The sequence below is a fragment of the Hydra viridissima genome, unplaced genomic scaffold, assembly GCF_058129835.1.
Source record: "Hydra viridissima isolate aposymbiotic clone 2 unplaced genomic scaffold, HvirCarnegie_v1 scaffold_5, whole genome shotgun sequence".
Taxonomy (NCBI): domain Eukaryota; kingdom Metazoa; phylum Cnidaria; class Hydrozoa; order Anthoathecata; family Hydridae; genus Hydra; species Hydra viridissima.
Window position 1 is genome coordinate 19,820,685 of NW_028324304.1, and position 26,375 is coordinate 19,847,059.

At 29.7% G+C, this 26,375-nt stretch overlaps 1 protein-coding gene across 1 annotated transcript; it reads left to right on the top strand.

Annotated features, from left to right (window-relative positions):
* Positions 1-1,208: 1,208 nt before the first annotated feature.
* Positions 1,209-17,079, top strand: LOC145189270 (uncharacterized). The gene is made up of 8 exons (XM_090088210.1): positions 1,209-1,337; positions 11,511-11,578; positions 11,861-12,284; positions 14,636-14,831; positions 15,099-15,509; positions 15,635-15,760; positions 15,955-16,227; positions 16,555-17,079. Exons 2-7 carry the CDS (start codon positions 11,571-11,573, stop codon positions 15,999-16,001), a joined length of 1,212 nt encoding a protein of 403 aa, XP_089944336.1. The 5' UTR covers positions 1,209-1,337; positions 11,511-11,570; the 3' UTR covers positions 16,002-16,227; positions 16,555-17,079.
* The last annotated feature ends 9,296 nt before the right edge of the window (positions 17,080-26,375 follow it).

Below are 26,375 nucleotides of genomic sequence, written 5' to 3' on the forward strand. Positions count from 1 at the left end.
CTTCTATACACTTGAGACAAAAGAGTTTTGTGAGACAGCTCTTGAGAAAAACATTTTTTAGAGAGGAAACTACAGATATATCTGCCAGCTGGTGACCTTAGCTGTCTATACTTATTGGCCATGCAAATGACCATTAAGTTCAAAAAAAGCTCAACTGCTTCTGACTTGCAAATGCTTTAGGATGCAACAGATTATATTGTTTTTTTTTAATTGTATTTTTTTAATGAAAAGTCAATAAGATCACAAGCTCCTGGAAATGATTTGAAATGATTTAAAGTTTCGTCTTATTTAATGATTGATTCCTTGTTCTCAAGAATGGATTGAATGCCAAAGTCCTCAATTTCAGTTGTTCCAGACCCACTTGATATCTTACTTCCCAGTGTGTTTTCTTTGCACTTGCAGACGGTAACCTGGAGCAGGAGGAGAATGAGGATTCTTCAAAAACTGTTGGTTTATGATATTCCTCTAATCTAATTTTGTGACAAAAAGCTTCCCCGTTCTCCTACTCGGATTATACTCTTTTAAAGTTGGCAAACTTTGTTTCAGAGGAATCCTATCACTTCTTTGCACAGCTGGGGATGCAGAAGGAAAACATTCTCTTCTTGGGGAAAGTGAGATTAAAATACATGAACAGAAATAACAATACATAATCTTACTGGGGAAAAAGTAAAGTAACATACATAATAGTACATAATCTTACAGGGTGTGATCAGGCTGAAAGGCTTACTCGTCTAGAACAAAACTTAATTTTTACGACCTATAAAGTTGACAAAGTCCTGTACACAATAAAAGTTGTCTTTTGATAATCACCAGAAATATATTAGTCCAAAAACATTTCAGATTTAATCACATTATGCTTATAAGCGAAAGTTCCAAAAAGAAAAATAATGAAATGCTTATAATCGTGAGTAAAAAAAATGATGAAATCAGTGAAAAAAATGATCAGTTTACCTTTAGATGTAAATTAATTTTAAAAAATTGCTCTTTTAATGAGTTTAATATTTGCCATTGAAATTTCTGACTTAAATTTCGGCCTAGTTTTGTTTCGTTTATCTTGAAAAAATTTGAGACACGCTCTTAACGCAATTAACGCTCTTCCGTTTGAAATCGCATGACTTTTTTTTTGAAAAAATGTGTATCATAATTTATTTGAATAAGTGAGAGTACTTTATTTGTCCTTTAAGTTAAGCAGTTGAAAAACCATCTCAACCTGTGTATAATAGGATTAAATGAAACCGTATCTAATGAGAAAAGTAATGTCCAATAAACAAAACTTAACATAAATTGATTTACCTTCAAAACATTCTGATGGAAAGACAGGAGATATCTATTAATTAGTATGGAAATTTTTTTTTTAATAAATATTTGTTAAAAATAAAGTTTGAGAGTAATAAACATAACCAGTGTTAAATTTCGAACATTTTGAAAAACACCCTAATATAAAAATAATTTTTAGGGTAAAAACCAGAGACGTCAAAAAACTTTGTGTAAAACAAATTATAATTTATATGTATTATATATGATATCAGTACCATTTTATATATTGCATATATAAATTAATAATATCATCAACTCGTAATTTTTTTTTCTTAAACTAAGTTTTATTGGAAAAAAAAAACTATAACCCAGCGAAAATTTCTTATAATAAATTATTGTTTGTATTAAGAGATTTCATATTATTTGATGTTTTCTTATTAGAAAACATCAAATAATATGAAATCTCTTAATACAAACAATAATTTATATACATATATATATATATAATAATTTATATACATATATATATATATATAATTTTTGTGCTCAAAGATATTTAAATATTTGCAATATCTACTATTCGATTACATTTTTGAGTAACTGAATAATATTTTCATTAGATTTGCCGGTACATTCTAATTATTAAATGTAAATCATAATTAGGTAATTCCACAATCACACAGCCGATGGAAATATACTTCTGAGAGTTGTCTATAACTTTTACGAGTCTTTTATTTTTTGTAAGAAACGAATGTGTTAAGTTTCAGCTCAGAATTTTAATAGTTGTCGGGTTTTAAACTTGACCTGGTTTCCAATAAATATTCAGTTTTTTATCATTGTAAATTTTATTATTATTAAATTACGAGAGGATGAATTGCTCAAAAACTTTAAAACAAAACCTTTAGAGAGACTGTAGAAAGGGGAATTCAAAAATTTAAGAAATCTCTAATGGATAAACGTGATAGGAATGTGAAAAACATTTTTTTATGCAATTCAACTTTAAACTTGAGACCTGAAATCGTTGTTCTCTGAAGTTTTTAATCCATAAGCTGTTTACATGGTAACACTCTTGTAGCTGTTGACATGGTAACACTCTTGTAGCCGAAGAAATACAATCCATGGTACTGTGAGAGAGTTATTTCAATTATTTTTTAGCTGATTTTAAATAATATCACTTTTATTTATTAAAATAACAGATTTCATTCTTATAGTGTTAAGAGTACAAATATCGTCAAATCTGTCGATTTCTTAAAGTCATTGAGAGATTAATGTTTCTTATTTGTTTTATTATTTATACTCTTTCTACTTTTAGTTTCACAAGATAAATTACTTTGACTTATTCAGAAATTTTTTTAAACATATTGTTGTTATCTGTGAAATTTGCGGAAAAATATATTTAAAAAATAATCATTTTTCTTCAGCAACTTAAGCAATCAATTTCATTAGTACAACATCAAATAGATTAAAATTGTAATTCTAGTTTGTATTATAACTTTATATAACTAACTATAATAACTTGCTTCACGCATAGTATGCATTTGAAAAATATGCAAATTTGTTAAATATCGAATACCGTTTAAACAGATTGTGATTGACGAATGTTACGAATTACCAGCCAAGCTTGCTAATAGAAATACTGTTGAATTTGCTTATATTGATTTAAAACCTTTTGGTGATTTTTACTACGCCATTGATTGATCACATTTTTCTTCACCAAAAACTATAACAAATGTAATAAAAATCCTAAGATTCTAAAATATCCTAATTCTAAAATCCTAATAAAATGTAATAAAATTTTATGCTGTTAAAAATGGATCACATTCTCGAAATGTAGGAGAAGCAAATTTAAAAATTCTCTCCCCACTTTTAAAAAAACCTCTCTCTTTACTGTCTAAAAACAATTTTTTACAGATTTATGATAAATGATTCTGAGCTACCCTAAAGCCTCTGAGCATGCCTCTCTCCCCTCCCAACACTCTCCACACACACCCCACTTTTGAGCAAAGAAAAATGTTATTTTGTAAATAAAGTTAATAAAATGATGACACGGCTGCTTAACTCAAGTGTATATATGCCAAGAGAGTATTTATACGATTACGTTAAGTAATCATGTCATCATCTTACTGCATTTGATAAGAAAACATATACACTTTCCAGCATATGTATTTTCAGCCACCTAACGTGGCTAATGCATTTGCCCTGATTTGAAGTAGTAGATACCAACTGGGGGAATTAAACTGAAAGTTTAAGACCCTTCAAAAATCTTTAAAAGCATTTTTTTTTTTTAATGTAATTTTGCCACAAAATTTATCGCTGAACAAAAATTTGAAAACCATTTTTAAAGATTTGATTTAGTTCTAGAGATGAAAGTCCAAGAGCCACTTTTGAACATTTTTTAGAGGTGATTCCACACAAAACTACCTGACCACTACTATGACCTACTACCTGACCACTAATAACTAAAACTATCGGATTATGTAACGAGTTTCATAGCTAAGTGATCTGGTAGTTTTGAACATGATACAGGCTTGATCTTTCAAGCTGACCCACAAAAACATGGTTTTGCTTGATGCAAGAAGAATCATCCTTTGTTCGACATTAGTCCATGTTATCTAGAAAAATTACAACGTATTTGTATGCAATGAAGGAAGTTTAATAGAAGGACGTGAGTATTTAGTCGGAAGTGGACAAATCTCACTTTTGTGCCCATTTCAAAAAAGGCCACAAAAGTGTGATAAACTAGCAGGGAACATAATTTCTGGATTTTGTTTTGAATCAGTAGTAAATCAGTCTTTGATTGAAGAAATTCAGAATCAGATCATTGAAGAGATCCCGTAAATGATGGAAAGTAGTAACTTTGTTTCGTTTTCAAAAAGATGCATGGCAAGTTATTACAGGGATAAAAAGGTTTTTGCAAGTCAATCTCAAATTGTTCATCGCATTATTAATAACTGAAATAAAAGATATATTTAATAAGGCATAAAAAAGAATTATATTTACTGAAATTTATTAACAATGACAACTTTAATAAGAACGAATTAAAAATCAGGAGTTCACTTGAAAAGTACAAAAAAAAGTAAGCTGCATTATAAGAAAAAGAAGAAAAAAAATGTAAAAGAAATTTAAGAATTAATTTTAAAAATATTAAAAAGTATTAAAAAGTAAATTTAAAATCTATAGTTGTATAAGGACGTCGAAAATAATATGACTAGCATACACAGGCTTTTAATTAGAGACCGCCGATCCGTTGCTGTTTATCGGATTATCGGATTGTGCACCGAATTATCTATGCTGAACGGTTCAAATTACTTACGGATTGATTTGATCCGAAAATAATGTATCGGAAAAAAATTCGTTAAAATATTTTCGGATTATTTTTTCGGACTGCAACCCGATTCGATACTTTCGGATCGGATTGCAATTCAAAAATTTTTTATCGAATTGGAATCGGAGACGATAGTATTTTAATGGATTTATACAGATTCAGAATAAGGAATGCTTTTGAAATAAGATTCTTTTTTATTTATTTCTAATATTCAAATATAAAATGAAACGAAATGATTTCCATGTTAATAAATATAAAAAGGCAAAATTACACTGAAAGCTAAACATTTTCCAAATTCATTTCCTGACCACACAATGTATTGAATTTTGCTGAGTTGCTTAGTGTTTTCTTTCATATATACCAACATCTCAAACTTTGAGATTGAAAGATTGGTTCTTCTAGAGCTGTATATATTCTTCGCTGTTGAGAAAACTCTTTCAGATATTGATGATGCAGCAGGTATACAGAGGTTTTTTCTAGGCAGCCTTGAAATAATTAGGTAAATATACTTGTTTTGTTTCCATATTTCCAGTACATTTGTACTTCCTGGAACTGGTTTTGCATTTAAATACCCCTAAACTTTAGCTGAAATGGCTTTCTTGATGCTTGTTTCACCTCCAGGATTAATGTAACCTGCACCAAACACTTTCTTCCTCAGTTGTTCAGTGAAATCAAAGTTGTCATCATCTTTATCATCCATTGTTAAAGGGGAAGGAGTGCTTTGGCTAGCCAAAGTTTCATTTCTTGACAGTACTTCCATAGCTTTCTTTACTGCAGTTTTGACCACTTCAAATTTTTCTCTCTCATCCACAAAGCACATGCCCTTGCTGTTAGGATTTTAAAATTAGCAAAAGAGGTTTTAATTTTCCTCCCCTTCGAATCTTTTGTTTAGATCTTCATTGAATTAGTGAACAAGCTCTGATGACACCTCGGTTTTTGGCTCGACACAGGCCTTACATTTTGCCTTGTTTTCCTCCACCTTGTTGAAGAATTCTCAAATATTAGATGGTTTAGGCATCTGAAAAGAAAAAAAAAATGAACTAATATAAAAATGGAATAAATCGGATTATTTAAATTTTTACTCTATATTTGTCTTAACAAAAATGATATTTTTGAGGCATGCATAAAATTTTCAATAAAAGAACTAATTATTTGTCTTAATTTTTAAAATGAACGTAACAATTTTGGATGCCTTAACAAAAATGCATAAGAGTATTTTTTGCATGCCATTTGGATTTGTTTATTAACATTATTTCTAATGTTGTTAGCTTCAATAATTTCGAATGAAACGAAAATCACCTTTAATCCAAAGTATATTGATTCTAATAACAAATTATGCTCATCTAACTCTGCTTCAATTTCTACGGGGATATGGTAACTCGACCATGAAATTTCACATTTGCAACAGCAATTCTTTTTAAAATGTTTCCTTGACAATGTTGCTCTTGGAATGCAGGTCATTTTCCATATTTAAGTGCTCTTTGCAACTAAAATAAAATAAAGATATATTTACCATTAAGATACTAAAGCAGATCAAGCAAATTTATTTAGTTAATTTATTTAGTTAATTATTTGATTAACTAAATAAAAGATTCATCTGTTAGCTTTGTCCTTAATGCTTAGCTTTTTAAACTTGCATAGTTTATTAAAAAACATTTTATATTTTAGTCACATTGTTTTTCAAAGTTTATCTATGAAATTGAACTTTGTAACTTGTAAAAAAAAATAAATAAATAAAAATGCTTCTGGTCAGTTTTTATATTCTTATATTTTAAACCACGAAACAAATTGTGTAAAATCATTTCCTACTTTAAAACAAGTCTGAATACCGATTTCAAAAAAACGGAAATATTTAATGATCGATACAATTTTGACGAACTGATAAATCTCTTATAATTCGGACATCAAGTTACACGTTCTGTGATAACAGTTTCAATTACAAAAACTTTCCACGTTCCATTCTGGGCAACATAGGACCATGGTGTGGCATAATGTTCACATGCCAGCAACAACTTCCAATATCCGCTTTTTATATAATATAGACGTTGAATCCTAATCATTTATGTTTAAAAAAAGTTGTTTATCAAACCTCTTATTGTTTAACTTCTTTACTTGTTTTCATGTAATGAAAAAGTCATATCGCACAAAATATATTTAAAAAAAGTAGTTTTGTTCACAAATGTTGCAGTTTCAAAAACGTTGCAGTTTTTAAGATACAATATGAAAAGTATTTGAAAGTGTTTTTAAATATTTTTGCTAAAAGTTTGGAAAAGTAAAGAAAATTAGTCCCTCTAAAATGAAAGAGATCCATGAAAGTTTAAGATGTGGTAATTTCGAAATAATGTTTAGTGTTTCATTTTCGGCAACTGTCTTCTACTTGATTTTTAATTGGTAATTAGTTGGTTTTTGGGTATACAATGTAAATTTGAGTTTTCTATTGAACATGTTATTTTCATGAGCTGGGCTAAGCAAGACGTTTTTCCTTTCACTGTTAAGTAGGCCAAATGTAATTTCATTAAAAATCTTTTTAACTCTTTTATTTAGTAATAAATTACAAAAATTTTAGCACTTATTTAACGATGTCACAGAAATGATCATAATCAGATGGTTGTAAAGATGCTCTGCTATAGAATTTGTGTTTTATGATTGGTCAGTTTGATATATAAATGAACCAATCACAGCTCATATGACAATTTAAAAAAGATTTTTTATGTTAAAGCTGATTTTGTTTCATGTAAATATTTTGAGATTAATTATTTCTTGTACTTATTGTGATATTAGTAAGTTCTAACTAATAAAAAATTACAATAAAAAACTGTTGAAAGTTTTCCAACCCAAAGGAAAAGTCGCTGACCCTTATCTGAGTCTTACATATAAATTTACGGTAGTCTGGTTTCAAAATTTATATTTTAACAGATGGACGTGCAGCTGAGTAGAAAAAATGTAAATCTCTGTACACTTGCTGTCAAATAAAAGATAATTTTCATACTTCTGCAATTATTTATGTTTGAACTTTGTACAGATGAATTTGAAGGCATTAAATTGATGAATATTTTAGTATCAGGTTTTAGATTAAAACGCGATTATAGCGAGAGATATAGCAAAACATAAACGCTCTCAGGTATTCTTTTTTTTTACACAACTTTATGCCTTGAGCGAAAACGAAGTAGGTGCAAAAAGTTGCAAAATTAAAAGTAATAACTTATTTTATGGTAATAAAAATTTAAAATGAACTTGAATTATAACTTGTTTTTAAAGATACATGGCTTTACTCTCGCGGTAAAATAGTGAAGTTACTTTTACAATGTGGCATTTCTTGCAGCTTCGATTTTTTCAACCATGCAAGAATAGTACCAATGTAAGACTTCACTTAAAAAACTTCTGAGAGTAGTCATTTAAGGCATTGATGCCCAAGGTTATTTTACTAAAAATAAGGATATTTTTTTTCTTTTTGAGTACCTTCAAGCGATTCTTTGTTAAAAATACTATTTTTAAGTTCCTCATCCTACAAACGTTCCTAATGCTCGTAGATGAGGAAAAAATTTCCTAATTTTTTGAGCTATCGCTTTTGTTGTAATTTACTCATTTCAAACTTGAATTAATATTCAAAAACCAGATGTTTTTTTGAATACCAGGAAAAAATTCAAACTTGATAGACACATAAAATATAAATACCAATATCAATATTACAAAAAATACCGGCCATTGTAAATAGTAATTCACTAATAAAATGCAATGCCTAAAATAATATTAACAAAAGACAAAAGAAAAACATTATAAATAAATTAATCACATAATAAAATTTGATTTTTACACTAATTTATGAATAACACCCATAAAACAGACTTTTTAAATAAATATGATGTATATATAATATAATTAATATTATGTATTCACATTTACATGCACATACATACATATAAAATTATGAAATAAAAATAATAAAATTATAAACTTATAAAGTTATAACATAAATGCGCTAAAAAACTGTATTTTCTCTATGATATCTCTCAATGATATCTCTCTATGATATCTCTCTATGATATCTCTCTATGATATCTCTCTATGATATCTCTCTGTGATATCTCTCTGATATAAGATATCATCTATCAACTAAATTCAAGTGGTTTAGCTTGTATTTATATCACAGCTAAAGAAATTGAACTTTTTTTTCATCCTGAGTCATAATTTTTTGTTTTATTTGTTTTAGATGGCATCTTTTCAAACATTAAAAGCATTTGCACAGGTATCCCACAGAAATCCATATTGTTCTCTTCTCTTTATTATCTGTATAAATGATCTTAATATTTCAATCAAACATTCAAATAGGTCTCATTTAACTGATGATACTAATTTTCAGTTAATGCCTACCTAAATAATTTCCCGTGTGGCATCTTGCATGCTACATCCAAAATTCTTCGTTTCTATAACTTAATCCAGTTCCTGGATTGTTCATTTGTCTGGGGTCAACAAATGATCTCTTTCCTATCATATTTTATAGCTACTTTAGTACAAGGCTAACATGTGGGCATACTCAACGCTGTTAATGCATGTTCTCAAACTTTTTTGTCTTGTTTGTTCTCGGTGATAACAAACATACTTTTTTTCCGGTCTGCAACATTTATTTATAAACAGTATTAAATGTTAAGTTTTAAAATTTTATATTCTGCCCGCTATTTTACATGTTTACATTAATCTATGGTAATTTAAAGACCGGAATTTTTGTTAAATAGTTTTATGGCATTATAAAATAGGGGTGGTTCATATCACAGTAATGTTTAAATTTTGAGCTTAGACTTTTAAATAAACCTTAAGAGGTTAAACTTTAAAAGTCTCACTAGTCGTATGTCAGTTTGTGTGTTCTTCACACTCATATTAATAAAAACTTTCATATAAAATGGAAAAAACGGATTTTAAACTTGAAATAACTAATTTTTTTCGACCTTTAATATGTTTACAGACATATGACTGGTTAGAAATTAAACATATAACTTAAAACTTGTTTGAAAAAGTTGTTTTCTCAATTTAATGTTTTATCTTCATTGAGAGCAGCACCATTTTAATACCAAAATATGGTTCATCAACTATAAAGCAAAATTTTATATCTAAACTTGAGTAATTTAAAAAAAAATTAACTTTGTTTGATTTTAGACAAACTAAAGCGCTAAGAGAGAAAAAAAAATTTAAAAAAAAGAATTATTTGGGCTTAAAAAATACAGTGAAACATAACCTTTTTATAAAAACTCGTGTATTTTCAAGAACATGCATTAACGACGTTGAGTAACCTAAGATCAGCAAGTTAAAAGTTAAATATATATCACCGAAACAAAAAACTAAACACTGATTAAAATCCATAAGATACCAGTGCATTCTTTCTTTGAACACCCTTCCAAATACCCTAAAAGCAGATTTTATTCTTAAGTTCAAAAATCTGTTCTTAAAGCCAATCATTTAAGTAAAAAGCTACGCTTAACTTTATTCTTTCTTCTATAACTTTTTTCATTATGTAAATGTACATCAAATATTTTTTTATTTGAATGAAATTAAATACTAAAGTTAAAGAATCTAAAAAAATCAAATAGAAGTAATTTAGCTCTTGAAAAGATGCTCGAGGCTGTGAAGTTCTAATGCGATAAGATGAAAATCGCTTTGTAAAACAGTAAACAAGATATGCAATACAACCGGAATAAAAATTTCACTACCGAAACAAAAACTTCACTACCGAAATAAAAATTTTACTACCGAAATAAAAACTTCCCTACCGAAATAAAAATTTGGTCAGAGACAGTTTTAAACAGTCTTAATGTTGCCCTTTTTTTTTTTTGTTCGTTATGGAATGCAAAAAACTTTTTCAGTCTAGCGCTTCATATTTTGCAATAGAAAGGGAATTGCAGCATGAGGACTTAGGTGGATAATATCGTAAACCAGAAGGAAAAACTACTTAAAATACGGGAATGACTTGGCATGGTAATTAGGTTGTACTCTTCCAAGGCTCTTTCAGTAAAAACTACGTTAAAGGTTATATGATCTGAGAGAGGAGCAGTTGACATACAAAAAAAAAAAAAAAATGGTGACAAAGAAAAGTGAACAAAGCCATGTGCACTGCATACCCAAATTGTGACCAGTGAAGAATTGAAAAAAATCCAATTTTTTTACTCATATAATTAAAAGTAATAATAATAATATATTTTGAGATGACAGCACCATCTACATGTTAAAAACGTAGCCGAAATTTCTTTGTTCACAGCCGCTCAATTAGATTTTTCAGCAATTACAGTTTCACCAAATTTCTATCAAATATCGACTTGAAATTATCCGACGGAATATAGAGTGAATTTAGTGAGCTAATTGTATTATGAGATAGCAGTAATGAGATAGCAGTAGGAAGGTTCTATTCTAAGAATGGAAGGTTCGCTGAGATAATTACAAAGTAATCACAAAATATTTATTCTAAATTAACTACTATCGCCACATATTTAAGTTTGAGAGTTGTAAATTGTATTTAAAATGCCTCTTCAGTTTTTCGTCCGAGATTTGCTGAAAATTGCCCACGACGACAGCAAGAAATAGCATAATTAATGAATATATCTTTATGACAAAACTATGCTTTTATCTCGGCATTTACTTGAAAAACGTGCAGCCATTCTACATTTTTAGTATTAGAAAATTTTTTATTTTTTATTTTTATAAAAAAGTAAAATTTCATCTTCACTGTGTAAGTAACATTTCTCTTAACCTCCCCTATCTTCTCTTAACCTCCCCTATCTTCTCTTAACCTCCCCTATCTTCTCTTAACCTCCATTTACCACCTCAGGTAATGTTATTTAGATCCACTAACTACAAGCTTCGCTTTATTAGCAAAGATTATTTTTATATTTTTATTGCCTTAAATTGTGTTGCAGTATTTTCAATAATTTTTCTGTTTTAGAAATTGCTACTTTTGTGTTTATTGTTGGATATTTTGGCAAAAGGAAGTTTTATTCCATAAATGAATAAGTAAGAGTATTATTTATGATAAATATTTTTCATGTAAACTTTATTTCTGAGTTCATTGATTAAACCATCAAATTGCAGTGCAAATTGCGATGTTCGAACATTAAAAAGTTTAAAGCGATGAATATTTTTTTAATCTGCGATGCCATCTACTTATTGAGCCACTGACTCATCGCTTAAATTGATTGCCCTAACGAAAAACTCCACACAAACACTTTAAATGTGCCGCCAAAAAAATTACTTCCATGTATTTTTTTTTTCCAGTTTTTCAAAACTATATTTTAGAAGAAGAGAGTTCAGCTACGCGATCGAATTTTCTAACGAGGGTGTTGAACCTACTTGTCAGCTAAAACCTCAAAGAATTACAAAGTTAAATGATCAAAGATGCATTAAACAAGTCATTGCGCCAGCAGTTCCTTCGCCAATCATTGAGAGTTATCCTATATGTTTTATTCCTGCCTGTCCTTGGCCGTTTATTTTCACCGCTTTTGTTTTTACAGTAGTTTTTATAAAATGGGGCATCATATATCTTTTCTTCTCTATCGCGATAATTTGTGGTACTATTTATCAAGTAACATTCACGTATAGAGGGAGGGAAGGTTTTTTGGCACTTGTGAAGATCTTTTGTATGTGTTGTGATTTCAAATCAAATCTAACATTAGCCACAGCAATTGGAAGATATAAAGAGGAACTCATTTTGTCCAAGGACGTAAGAATTTTTATTTATTACTACTAATGAAGATAAGAAAGTTGTTAAATGACGTTTAAAACATAGTTTAATAGTTTTCCTCCATTCACTTTAAGTAGCTCTATTGTGCGTTTAACACACTTTTAATGACGAATCAGCTCAATATTTAAAAGCTTCTAAAAAATAAGCTGCTGCAAAAAAATGAAGCAGCTATTAACTTGGCAGTTGCTCTATTAACTTGATAACTAGCTTGTGGTCACTGCTACAGATAATAAAATTGAAACTCTAAACAGTGTCTAATACTTCTAACCCAAAGTTTCTAAGCAATATTTTCTTCCCATTCGCTGACTTTTAAAATAAGCATTGTTAGAACTATACAGATTATGAAAGTCTTCATCACTGGATTGTTCAGCGATGATGAAGTCTCTCTTGTGGAATGTATGTAGAACACAATCGTCGATTAGTTTTTTTCTTGCAATAGATTGTATGAGCTGGAGATGATCAGAAACTTTTTTTAGGTGTCCTCAATTTCGTATTATTGCTTAATTTCGATGTCATTGAGTGATTTAATCAAACTGTAATGCATGGTGAGTTGTGGTGGTTGTGTCGTGTCTTTCTTAGATTTGGTTATGTGATCATCTCCGACGCAATGCTCTATAGACATTTACTCATGAAACTAAAACTTAATCCCCTTCTACAGTTGATGTTGTATCTAAGATACAGCATCATTTGTAGATGAGAAATTAATTCATAATGTAGAAGTTTCACATTTTCTATTGATAATGTGAAGGTGGCGTTTTTAATAATTAAATGATAAATTGTTTGTTACTTAACTTAGCTGTTTGTTTGTTGTAGCGGTTGTATAGTTTAGGATCTAGGGAGGAATGGGTATAGTGCTATGTGTAAAGGGTTAAGGATGTTGTTTTTCTTTTATTCATTATGTTTATATATATACAAATAATACTTTCTTACTCCACTCGTAGTGTTCGATACTGTTTTTATCAATTATTCCTCTTTCTGTTCTTCTTTTTTTATATATGAATGTCTCTTCTTTATTTAAAACGACCATAATCTTCTGAGCTTTTATAGTTTTTGTTTTTTTTCCGGTGCGATATTATGTCTTTACCCAGTTGTTTCTTTACTTAACTTTTCTTCTTTCTATTTTATCATTTACTTACGTGACAGGTTGATGAATCATAGTGTGTACGTCTTCTCTGGTCATTGTTTTTAACTTTTCTTCCCTTTGCTTAATTATTTATTTATCGGGCAGGTTGAATAAATCTCCGAGTGTACGTCTTTTCATAGTTGTTGTTTGTAACTTAATTCTTTTCGCTTTATCATTTATTTACATCAAGGGTTGACGATTCATCTTTCGTACGTCTTTTCTATCGCTGTTTTTTTTTTAATTCCCCCGCCTCACAACAAACAGCTACAGTGAACTTCCATAGATTGCGGTATTCTCCTGTGTTATTTGCAACTTGTATGATTGAAAATATGTCATCAACAATCTTCTTATAAACTGAGATGAAGTGCTGGATGGAACCATATGTGTTTGAATTGATATTAATGTTATTTTTCGGAAGAACTCATCTGAGGATTGTTTTGACAATGATGTCAATAAACATCCTTCCACTGTTTAAGTAATCACGGTGCCCATGAGAAGTTTTCTAACAAACAGACTTTGGAAGTTTAGATTTTTATCTTCATGTTTGACGAATAAATTATCCCTTTCACTTCAACTTCAACTTCCTCAATCCACTTCATCACTTTACTGCTGAAAATTATGATGAGAAAACTTTTAAATGGTCGAACATTATTGAAACATGTTTGCACTATGTTAGGCTGCTCATAGGAGATAGCATTATCAAATTGATAATATAATATAAATAAAATAATGATAAAATAATGATAATATTATAAGTAATGATAATCACTGTAAAGGATGTCAAATAGTTAACAAATATAACAATTCGAAGTTTTAACTATTAATTCCTGAGATATTTTTAAAATGAAAAAGATTGCTTGAAATTTTTTAAAATTTTAAAACTTTGTTTAAATAGAAAATTAATGATTCTGAGAGCAATCTTACAAACTACATATTATAAAAATTGTCAGAAGGTTATAGTTCCAGGATGATCATCAGATGCTTAAAAGTAAGCTACTTACCTAAAAATAGAATTGAATTTCAACTCAAACTCAAATGTAATGGGCTTTTGAGTTTATTCGACTTTTTTCCTCGTTTATTTCATAGAAATATTACATTTTATAATTTTATAAAGCATTTCAAAATGGTTTTTTAAAAATCAATTTATTGTTAAATTATTGTTAAACTTGTTGTTATTTAAAAATCAATTTATTGTTAAACTTTAAAGGAGGTTACGCAAATTGTCATCAAACATCCTTTCTTGATTACATTTATGGATGCGTTATGTAGGAAGATGCCCGATTTTTATTTCACTTATCTGTTATCTGGTAGTTTGAGGGAAGGTTTTGGAAAAATGTTACCTTCAAAATCTGTCTTGGCAACTGACTTTGATGTAATGCTACTTCCTAATCATGCGGTTGCTGGTTAGTTTTATAAACAAATATACTATCTTTTTAAAATAACACCTATAACTTTATAAAATTGACTTTTTAAAAACTGGCGTTTTTTTAATTTGATGTTTTTTTACGAACAAAAGTGCATTTTAGCCAGGGTAATATTTCGAAAGTTTCTCATTAAAACAACAGGATAATAAAATTATCAAAGGTTATTTTATTATTTTTAAAGTTATTGAAGAGAGACTTGGATTCTAGTAAAATAAGTCTAATAAAAATGACATTACTTTGTTTTAGCTTACGCTAATCAGCATTACGAGTCACCACTTTTTCTAATTGAAGATCAAGGTACCCCTGATGGATTTGTATGGTTAAAACTAAACAACCATTACTTAACGCAGTGGGATAAATTGTGTCTCAGAAAACATATTGACAATGGCAGCAGTTACCTGTCGTCTTATTATCTGGCAAAGCGAGTAGAAAAACTTATAAAAAACTCATCAAACATTCGAGACTTTATTAAAAAACAGTTAGACTTTAAATACAAGAATATTGAAATAAAGACTAAACTTCAAGGTCCAGCTCTTAAAGTTGAAATAGAAGTAAAAAATAACTTTGTGTGTTTTTCCATCAGCAAGCCCACAAAATTGTTTGAGGCTGACTTTACAATGGCAATACAATGTCCTTACTGGCCAGATGTAGCTAAAGGTATATTCAAATTTTTTTTGAAGGATTATAATAAAACGGCATTCTTGGAGCGGATAGGATAAGATAAATTACGTGAGTCGGTTTGATTTGTTATTTAAAAAAGTTTTGTCTTTTTATGCTCACAGATTTTTTTGAAAACGCTAACAGAAGAATTAATTGGCCAGACCCTTCTGTAGTAAAAAACATCAAAGAAATGGGATGCCACTTGACGCCTAAACCCTCAACTGATGGCCTTGTACAGTTAGCTTCAAGTAAGTGATGCTTGTGTTGCTGTAATAGATATAGTTTGTGCATGCATTTTCATCAACTTAGCAAATGATTTTGGTTTACGGAACTAATGCATTTTACCGATATGATATTGTTTTATCGATATTTTATTGTTTTCTCTTCTATATATTATGATTTTAAAACTATTATTTTACCAATTATCATTTATGCTTCTTAGTGCAAATTGAAAACACCGCATTTGGAAAAACTCAGTTTTTGGAGTAGCGATATTCTTTTTCTCAAGCAGAAATCATTTTGTCTGAAAACGTTCCTGAGAATGCTAGAGCTACATTTCTCGCAATAAAAGCAGTCAACAAACGTCATTTCCACAGAAAAGGCGCAGAAATAAAAAGCTACGCTCTAAAATGCATTTTTCTATCTGTGTTAGAGAAAACACCGAGAACATTTGGGAGAATTCAGATTGTGATCATGTTGTGGAAGTGTTCTTTTTGTTAGTTGATTTTATATGTTTGTGATATGATGATGATGATGATGATGATGATGATGATGATGATGATGATGATGATGATGATGATGATGATGATGATGATGATGATGATGATGATGATGATGATGATGATGATGATGATGATGATGATGATGATGATGATGATGATGATGATGATGATGATGATGATGATGATGATGATGATGATGATGATGATGATGATGATGATGATGATGATGATGATGATGATGATAACGACGATGATTAGGATGATGATAACGACGATGATTAGGATGATGATTTTTAAAAGTTTAACCATTTTTTATTTAGGGAAGTATTAATGGAGCTTAAAAGCCGATTGGAAAAGAAAATGTGTTCAAACTTTTGGATTGAAAGTATCAATTTATTTGATAATTTCAGAGATGTAGATGTAGAATTTGTCCGTTGTTTTACATTAAAATGCTGTTATTGTGGTCCTCCAGGGTATAGATATCTGGAATCAAATTATCGACCTAAAAACATAAATGAAAGACAATGCTGCATGTGTTGTAAATGCTCCTACACCAATACTCCATGGTGTTGTGGGCCATCCGAATATAACCGCGTTGCTGTGGATGTTTACTAAATAGATGATGAGTTACATTTTACGTAATCTTTAACATACAAATTTGCTATATTTTTTTACATTTTAACTCTGCTAAGTTTTCAGGATATTTTTAAGTTTTTTTACAATTTTAGATTTTCATTGACATTTTTGAAGCTTTATACACATTTTTAATGTTACATTTTGTTGCTTATAAATGTTCTATCATACTCTATTTTTTTTTTACATTTTTTTAATGTGAGTGAAGTAAAATGCAAAATAATGAGCTAACAAAAGATTTATTTGATGATGTGCAATTTAAAGCCTACGATCTACTATGAGTTGATTTTCGTTTAATTTTGACAACTTCGTTAGAAATTCGTAGTTGTCCAACAATCATTGGAATGATTATTGGGATCATCATCGGGTGATTTGGGATGAATGACCTGAATAATTTTATTCTCGAGAGACCCAAACTCACTAAACCTTTTTTCATCAAAAGCATTCCTTAAACTGAGATGCAGAGAGTAAAAGTGAGGAAATGAATAAACACAGTCAAGATCTAAGATTTTGAGTAAGATCTAAGATCTTTGGTAGAGATTAAAGATAGCTGAGTAAATTCAGAGCTGTGGGACGAACCAATTTGAAAAAGATTTATTTTGCAACGCGACGAATTTTTCATTAAAAACTAATTACGTTTTTTTTATTTAAAACTTCCAAGTCGTTAGTAAAAATGTATTTCAGAAAGTTAAAAAATACATAAAAAAAAGCAACAAAAAAACAGACTACTAAAATTAGAAAAGTATTTGATGCTTCATGCTCAACCACGAGGAATTCACAAGAAAACCACGAAGACAAAAAATTTTTTAAAGGTTATAGTTGAAATTTGATCTGAACTTGACATCAAATTTTTTATCAAAATATTATTGAGATACAACGGACATGATTTACATAAAACAAACCTTCCAAAACTTTAAAGTTTGTCATGTTGAAAATAAAAAGTTGCAAATTTTGCTCTAACTAAAAAGTTTTTGACTTACTCCTTAAAAGTACATTAAATATACCGGACACTTAAGGGTATAAGGTATGATCGTTTTAATAATGTTACAAGTGCTACTAGAACCAGCCTTAATTCATGTACATTCATGTACAAAAACCTGGCCGAATTCTTTTTTTCAAGCCATTAGAAAAAGGAGAGCAGTTTTCCAAAACTGTAAAACAAAAGCAACAAGGAAGTTCAAAAATGTGAGACACCATTTTGGTATTAAAAAAAAACAAAGTTTGCTTCCAACAAATTCTTGGAGCATCAAGAGGCAAATGAATTAAGTAATGAAAAAAGCAATTGATGGCTCTGTTGTATAATTAACTTAGCTAAGCCTTGAAATTTTAGCTCTAAAAACATAGAGGCAATTAGAAAGCTGTACAATAAGTTAAGTATAAGACATTTACCCATAAAAAGTATAAGACAAATGACTTAAAACTAAGCGATTTTCTATAATATTCAGTCAAAGAAGGCTCATATTCAAAACCAAAAATGACTCCTACATTGGGCTTGGGTGCTAAATTAATGGGTGCTAAGGAATTAGTTGATCTGATATTACGGAGATCACTCATTAAACAACTTGACATTTTGACATAATATTTCGTAGCAGTTTTACAGTTGGTTAAATACTGGTATATTCTTTAAAAATGTCATTATTTGTTGAGTTATATTAAAAAATACATTTTGTTTTTTTAGGACGAAAAAACTCAGTGTTTCAAACAGTTCTTATCTTTTTTAAATTTTTATCATTTTATTATGATTAGGTAGAAAATGGGGCCACAAAAGGGCCCCAAATCTAGGGGTATCCCTACTCTACATTTACAACAGATACTAAAAACACTAAATTTTATGTTGTGCCACGTACATCATGTATGCAATGTATCTCAACTTTTTTTTGCAATTTACATCTAAATATATTTAAAAAGCTAAATTTGTTTTTAAAATTTAACTTTTATAGTGACTTAAATTGTACTTTTTTAAAAAAAATCTGCTTTTAAAATTATAAAGATCAGATTTTGAAAAGAGAAGCTTTTGATAAAACTAAGTTTTCTTAAAAAAAAAAACGACATTTTCCGAAAGAGTACAACTTTTTGAATGACGAGGCTTTAAAAAGCTTTTATTCAAAAAATGATATTTAGAAAGTTTGAAAGGAAGAACTTTGAAAATGTTTCAGAGTTTTTAAAAAAATACAATTCGATTTTTAATAAAACTAGACTTGATGAAAGACCGAGCTTTAAAAAAGCTTGGCTTTTTCAAAAAATTGCATTCAGACATTTGAAAAAGTCTTGCTGATACAAGATAGCATGTGATACGTGCCAAAGCCAGTTTGGTTTAAAAGTATGCCAAGATGCAACAGATGATTACTGGTGGTACTGTAAATGTTGCAAACAGCGGCAAAGTGTTAGAGAGGGGTTCTTCTTTAGCCAAAGTAGGTTGACTCTTCAAAAGTTAATTTGTTATGTTTATGGCTGGAGTCAGAATAAGTTACAGAGCGATATCCAACATAAAGCATGTATAAACGATGCTAGCCATACATTAACTTATTGGAAAGCATTTGCAAAGTGTCTGCAAAGTCTACCTTGAAAAAAAACCTGACAGTTGCAGGAAGTGTTAACGCTGACTGAACATCAATTGTTGTGAAAATTGACGAGGCTAAGTTCTTTTAACTTAAAATTCAGCGTAGACAGTGGTGCCCAAGTCGTTGGGTATTTGGTTGAGCTGAGAGAGAGTCATGCAACTGATTTTTAATTGAGGTTCCAGATCGTGCCGCGCTAACTCTCAAAATCCCTGTAGAACAGTTTTTCTTGGCTGGAAGTAATATCGTTTTCGATGGTTGGGTTTTTTATGCAGGATGAGATTATTCTTGTTCAATTGTTGCGCATTTCGCAATTTTGTTAATCCGCTCGATAACGCTATTTATACACAAAGCTTTGAAAACCTTTGGATGTGAGTCAAGCGTAAACTTCAACGGTAGTTTGACAAGTTTTTATTCTTTTGAACAAACTTTTTCAAATACATAACATCTAAAACGCGATTATAAATTAGTAGCGACGTTATTTTGCGCATGCTCTAAGTTATAGATATGATAAATCAACCTTTTCAAAATGGCGATCTTTGCAACAAATGCAGTTTTAACAAGCGATCCAGCACAATTACAATTTACTAAATTTGTTTGCAAGTTAAGAGAAACCTTTTTCGGAGGATTCAACGAATTCAAAAACAGTCACAAGTCCATGACTTGTCATTTTTATTGTATTTTATTAGAAAAAAATGACCGAATTTAGTTTTTTAACTGTTTTTATACAAAACGTAATCAAATTTTAAGACAGTTGATATGAAATAACTTTTTCTTTTTGAATCATATACTAAGTGTTTTTCTGACATTAGAAAAACAAAAATATTTTTAAAGTGCTAGCTCGTTGCTGTGGTACCTTGAAAATATCTCCAGATATCTCTAAACTGTGTTTACGGGGTGATAATGAAATGTTGCAGAACTAAACGTGAAGGTTTTTGAAGGAACTAAGGCAGTTTTTTGAATAAGTTTTTTTTTCCTGAAAAAATGATTTAAACAAGTTAGGTAATTAAAAAAAATATTAAAATACAACCCACGAAACTAAATGACACAAAATCTATAATTATATCCACTCATATGACAAATATATTGGTAAAATACACAATTCCTTAAAGTTTCAATATTTCAACCTGTTTTCTATTTAAGATTTTTTTTAGAGGGTGTTTCAAAATCAAAGTCTTAAAAAACGCAAAACAAATAAGTTATAAAGATATAATTTTTCCATCATTGCATTACAAAAATAAAGGAACTATTTTTAGAAAAATTAACTTTCAAATACTAGCAGGTTTATAATATTCTTTGAACCTTTTATTGTTATTTTGATAATGTTTTTTGAAGCTATGGGTTTCGCCATAATCATGATCAAAGTAAGTTTTTAGTTCCATTTTGACCATCGTTCAAATATTTTGATTGCGTATATTGTGCTGTTTTTTATATCGAACCTTTCATCATCATTTTCTTATCTGCAAGATTCATATATATATAAATTCAAGAATGTATTGCCCACGTTATATTCAGCAAAGATGCTGGTCCATTTTTTTTTTTATATGATGATCACCTCGGAAAACTTTACTATTTTAACTTTTAGGACAATGAAAATTAAGTTTAGGTATTTCTTAAAAAGTGTACCTTTCTACATCTACAAACCTGTAACCATTAATTTATTTACTTCTTTCGCTTGATTGTTTTGAAATAACTTTCACTTTCATAACTTAGATTAAAGAAATTTTCATTAAAAAGATTATCTTTTTATGTTTAGGCTTAAGCTTAACTACCTAAATCAAAAATAAGATAGAGATAATTAACGTTTGTTGGCAAAATTTCTTTAGACAAGGGGCGCGAGTACTTAATTTTAGATCAAAAGTAAAAATCATAGATAGAGAAACACTCATATTAAATCAGAGATTGAGCTTAGGTTAAACGCACTCGTAAAACTAATCAGATTACTGCTCTTCTTCATTAGAAAAAATATAAATACATAAAAACTGCTTCTCCTTTTTGTTTTAGCTTTTTTAAAAAGAACATGAGAGTTTAGAATGCGTAAGGGAATTGACATGACTAAACCCACGCTATCCACAATATCAAAAGGTATGGTACTACTCTAAAATGTTTCTTTTACTAAGTTTAGCTTTTCAACAGCTAGTTACAACATTGACGTAAGCTTTTTAAAGAAGTGTTAGCTTACGATTATAGAGATTTGGCGATACCTTATGAAACAAATAAAAGATTGATAGTTAGGTAAAGAAAGCCAGCCTTCAGCAAACTATTAATCCTTTATTCAGTATTGAAGCATTTTTAGGCAATAACTTCCGATTATAGTTATGCAATAAAAAACTACTGATTTCATATGTGGCGAGAAACTAGCTGTGTTAATCTGACGCAAATATCCCTGCTATTAAGCATCAAAATATATAATATGAGTTCCTTTTTATCTAAAAACTCATGACAACTCAGACATGCGAGTTATCTTTCCGAAAATCCTTTGTGTGTAATAACAGGGCCAGAGGGAGCATTGGGCGAGAGAAGTGTTTTGATTAAGTAAAGATAATCATAGTTTGGTAACATTTATATTTTTAAAAGATGATATCTATTCAGAGTGTTATTATTACTATCAGAGGGTTAACATTGTTAACAGAGTGAAATAAATTTGTAATATCGTCTTTATATCGCATTTATCAATCAACCTAAAGCAATTTGAATAGTGCACCGCAACTAATAAAGTAGATCATGGAATTTAAAAAAATCTAAAGTGGATATATCTGCTCCACTTTCAAAAAACAAAACTTGCAGAGTTCAGTCATTGACTAGTTTCTTGTTTTTAAAAACGAAAGGTCAGAATGAAACATTAAATACGACTATAATCAGCTATAATAGTATAGTATTTGCATTTGTACCACCGAGTAAGGTATAACTTTACTGTCAATTATGCTGATCGGCTCAATCAAATGAATCAAGACAAAGGTTTATTCAGCTTCTCTCTTCCCAAATATTCATTATATAAAAATAGAAATTTTCACACCTTAACGTTCAATAAGGTCTCCTTTTATTTCTAATCACTAACTCAAACGTAGGACGAATGAACTGGCAGGTGCTGATTACATTGTCCCTTGATATTGATTTCCAAACACCGGTAATTGATGAATTTTGTGACTTGACATTTGAGTGGGCTTTTTTGCAATTCTTATTCTCAACTACGCTCTACAGATGGTTGATGGTGCCCAAAATTGTTTGGGCTAGAAATTAGCCACATTGCTCTGGAGATATTTCAAGGTTTTGACCCACGATAAGGGGAATTATTCTATTGAAAAATTGTTTTCTGGGAATGTCTTCTTCACCCACAGCAACACATGACGTTTTAGTAAGCTGATATAAACATCAGAGGTAACTTTTTCTCTCTCTTTGAAGTTGCATTTGGCTTTATTAGAAGCGATGGTTCCTAGCATCATGAAGGGCTGAGGGTGATTGGTGTGACATACTGGTGGTACTCAGTAACCCTTCTGCACTATGAACCCGTCATTTCACCTATTAATCACACAGTCAACACTAAAAGGTTTCTCATCTAAGAAAACTTTGACTGTTGATGAAGCATGGGTTTTCAGCTGATTCAGAAGCTTCTTTGAACGCTCTAATCTTAAAGAATTTAGCCTTTCTGTCGAAAGCTGGTATGAAGACGTGGCCACACTAACTTTTCCAAGTGTTTTTAGAGCTCTTTTAACTGTCCTCTCATCAATAGTCAACAGTTGTCTTTCTGATGGACATCGTAGGATTTTTTAAACATGCTTTTTAAGGTTTTCTTTCAACTTTTTATCAACTTTTTTGTTCACTGGAGAGAACGTTTGGACTCTCTCAGCACTATCACTTTTCCTCTTTTTCATCACTTCACGTCCAGGCAAACCCGCTTAAATCAAATTTAAAACCTCAAGTTCTTTGGCTTCCATTTTAAAACTTTTAACTAAAATCTTTTTTATTCACAATTTTTTTCAATTGTTCATAATTGTTCTAAGCAAATTGTTTGACGTTCATTGAACCAAAAAAAAAATAATTGCGGAAGTATTTTATTTTCATCACAAAACCTAGCCGAAAATTATTTCACAAATCGCTACCGCACCCTTCATAAGCTTTTCAGAAAGTGTAATAATAGAGTAATAATAATAAATGATAATGTAAAATATAAATAGATCTAAGTTTATTTCTAGTTTTCGGTTCATATCAGCTAGTTTGGCTAGTCTATATAAAAATTTTGGTAAATGTAAAAGATAAATTTAATAGTTTTGGACGCATAAAATTTCTTCTTATTTAAAAATGATACGAAAAAAAAAAGTGATGTTAATGATACAAAAGAAAATTTAAGGGGTTTTAAAAGTTTCACAAATTTTGAAACTTGAGTTTTAACAAAATTGTAGATTGCATAACGTATTTTTTAAATGATTTTTTTCAATTTTACAATGGTTTTTTACCAATTTCAGCATATTTTAATGGTATTTTAATAATGCTTTTTGGTTGTAAGAAAATCATCATAAGTTCTGCTTCAATTTTTTAGAAATGGTTGAAGTTTTACCATTAGCTTAATGGTTTGAGATATGGTTTTGAGATATGGCTTTGAGATATGGTTAAAAAATTGTGAGCATGTTTTTAAATTTAGAAAAGAATAGTTCAGCTTCTTAACCCGGAAGAAGGATTTTCTAGTTTAGTTGTTCAACCGACCAACAAAAGAATCCCTAAGAAAAACGTAGAGGTAAAGAATCACAGTGAAATTAAACCGTTCACAGAGATTGTTGTTCCTAATCCTATCAGTTAGAAATATCCTATATGTTATAAATTTGTCTGACTTTTGCTGTTATTTTTAGCTATTAGGATTGCCGTTGTTTCCATAACATTTTATGAATTTCATGCATTTTGGGTTTTGCTATAGCTTTTGAAATCGTTTTTGGGGTTATTTACCAAGCAGCATCCAAGTTCAGCGGTGAGAGAAGGTTTATTAAATGGCGAAAGGCTTTCAGTTTATATAGTGGCGTTGATTGCAAATCTAATCCAAAATTGGAGGTCCCGTTTTGCTGAAATGCGGAAGATTTTTAATTTAATGACGAGTTCGTAAATTTGTTAGAACAACGTTGAAAATATTTTTTATTTTGTTTTTTTATTTTATAGAAAATTAGGTTAAGTTCTCATATTTCTGAGCATTTAAAATATTTTTTAAACAGCGCTATCATATGAGTTATTTCGAAATGTATGTTTTTTTTTAATTGATGAGTTATTTCAAAATTTATCCTTTTTTTAATGCAAACTAAACTTAAGCTAAAATTACACCTTTATATTAGTAGCTCTGGTCAAAAAAATAGAACTTTTGTTCTCATTACTAATAAAGAACAATTAATACTTCGTATGTCCGCCTTTTGCGTTGATCGCACAAGCGAATCTCCTGGGAATTGATTCATATAAATTTGTAATGAAGTTTTGTGGAATATTGTCCCACTCTCTTTTTAATATTCGAAAACTTTCTTCGACATTTTTTAGAGTTATATTAAGCCTTTTTTTTTTATCCAAATAATCCTAAACATGTTCAATAATGTTCAAATCTGGACTTTGAGGAGGCCAGTTCATTATTTCGAGAACTCCCTCCTCACACATGTCCTGTAAATATTTTTTGGCCACTCGGGAACAATGTTTGGGACCATTGTCTTGCTGTAGAATGAAATTATTACCAATTAGTCTTATTCCAGATGGTATTGCATGATGTCTTAAAATTTCTTTATACTGTTCTCCTGTCAGTTTGCCATCAATTCTGATTAAATCACCTACTCCAGATGATGAAATACAACCCCAAACTAAAACAGAACCATGCTTGATTATTGGATGTAGACAATCAGGGCGATAAGCCTCTCCTACCCTTCTTCTTACATACTGTTTTCTTCTGCTACTGAACAATTCAAATTTTGACTCATCTGTGTATAAAACATGGTTTAACATTCCTTGCGTCCAATTATTATGCTGTTTTGCATATTTAAGTCATTTTTCTTTATTGCCACGACGTAGTAAAGGCTTCCAAACTGCAACACACCATCTTAACCCAGCTTTTAGCAAATGTCGTTGAATGCAAGATGAGGAAACATTTGTCCTAGTCGCAGCCTGAAGTCTTGGGCTAGTTCACTGGAGGTTTTTTTCCGATTTCGCAGGGACACATTTTTTAAATACTTTATGTCATGTTTTGTAAGCTTTGAAAGTCTTCCACTTCGAGTTTTATCCTCAAGAGATCCCGTGTTTTAAAATTTTATTATAACTTCTCTAATGGCTGTCCTTGAATATTCTGTTTTTTGGACAATTTGTCGTTGAGAATTCTTCATAAAACACGATAATTTTTATGTTCCAGAAGTGGAATTTTACCCATTTTATTACTTAAGTAGCAATAAAAATAATAATACAAAAAAAAACAAAAAAAAAACAACGTAAATCAGAAGAAGTTTCGCTCTTAAAAAAACAAAAAATAATATTAAACACAAAGTATCTATGAAATATCTTTGTAAACTACACTATCATCTAATATGAAGCCTTCACATCAATAAATAAACAAAAATGCAAAAGCATGCTAAAAACAAAGGAGCTGATATGAATTGGGTTTAGATCAGCATACAATAAAAATAAACACGTTAGATATCTAAATACAAAAATTTATGTAAAATTTTGATAAATATTGCTTTTGTTTATTTAAATTGTGTTTAGTATTCTTTGAAGTTAGACATTATTTTGTGTAAAAAAATAATCGGAAGCTATTATTCAAAATCTGTTAAAAAAAACAAGAGTTTTAATAAGCGGGCTAAAACTTATTCACAGTACTGTATATGAAGATAAAACATCTTGACGATATATAGCTTTTGGGGCGAATGTGCAATAAAGTAGTTTATTTATTTTTGTAACAGGTAAAAATGGTGAGATATTCAAAGGAGAGGGCGGGGGAG

What these genes read in the sequence shown, in the direction of transcription:
- LOC145189270 (XM_090088210.1), top strand. An exon ending in AACTCATTTTGTCCAAGGAC is followed by an intron (nt 12,285 to 14,635) that starts GTAAGAATTTTT and finishes TAAACTTTAAAG; the next exon opens with GAGGTTACGCAAATTGTCAT. An exon ending in CCTTGTACAGTTAGCTTCAA is followed by an intron (nt 15,761 to 15,954) that starts GTAAGTGATGCT and finishes TATGCTTCTTAG; the next exon opens with TGCAAATTGAAAACACCGCA.